At 67.5% G+C, this 757-nt stretch overlaps 1 protein-coding gene across 1 annotated transcript in view; it reads left to right on the top strand.

Moving 5' to 3' along the window:
- Positions 1-757, top strand: part of MNEG_10928 (cysteinyl-tRNA synthetase) — a gene marked incomplete at both ends in the record, with an annotated part of 6,944 nt that overhangs the window by 2,837 nt on the left and 3,350 nt on the right. Inside the window, 2 exons of the mRNA XM_014040599.1 lie at positions 218-289; positions 549-636. Coding sequence (XP_013896053.1) covers positions 218-289; positions 549-636 — 160 coding nt within the window. The remainder of the gene's footprint in view (positions 1-217; positions 290-548; positions 637-757) is intronic.

The following is a 757-nucleotide window of genomic DNA, read 5'->3' as shown; positions in this document are numbered from 1 at the left end:
TGTGTGTGTGTGCGCGCGCGCGTGCGTGTGTGCGCGCCCCGCCCCACCCATAGCCGACGCCGCCGCATCGTGCCCTCATGCCTTCTTGGCCATATTAGCATTGGTGGTACTGCAACTTTTCTGCTGCCTTCGTCAAACACCTGCCCGATTGGCCCCAGATCGCGACTCACCAGCACCCCTGCCCCCTCCCCTCCCAATCCCTGCTGAATCTGAGCAGGTGGAGGGTGGTGACGTGTTTTTCGACGTCGCCTCGCTACCGGGCTACGGCCGGCTTTCGGGCCGCCAGCAGGTGCGGGCCACACACACACACACATACACACACACACACACATGCGCGCCAATGCGCTCCTGGCGCGGCATGGCCCCTGGCTGCGCCACCCTTTGCGGCTGCGCGCGCCAATGGGCCCGTCGTCGCGCGCAGCATTGGGCACCCCTGGCCTCCCGCAACACACAGACTGGCGCGCGGGCCTGCTGCGCCCGCCATGCGTGCCCATGCTTGACATCTTCGCCCCCCCCCCTTATCCCGCCGCCGCCGCCGTCGCGCGCAGGAGGACAACCGCGCCGGGGAGCGCGTGGCGGTCGACGGCCGCAAGCGCAGCCCCGCAGACTTTGCTCTGTGGAAGTCCGTCAAGCCGGGTGAGCGTGTGCGCGCGCGCGCGCTCGCGTGCGCGCGCGCACGCACACACACACACACACACACACACACACACACACACACACACACACACACACACACACACACACACACACACACACA

This window comes from Monoraphidium neglectum, assembly GCF_000611645.1.
Source record: "Monoraphidium neglectum strain SAG 48.87 unplaced genomic scaffold scaffold02518, whole genome shotgun sequence".
NCBI lineage: Eukaryota > Viridiplantae > Chlorophyta > Chlorophyceae > Sphaeropleales > Selenastraceae > Monoraphidium > Monoraphidium neglectum.
This window is presented reverse-complemented; position numbering and strand designations above follow the sequence as displayed.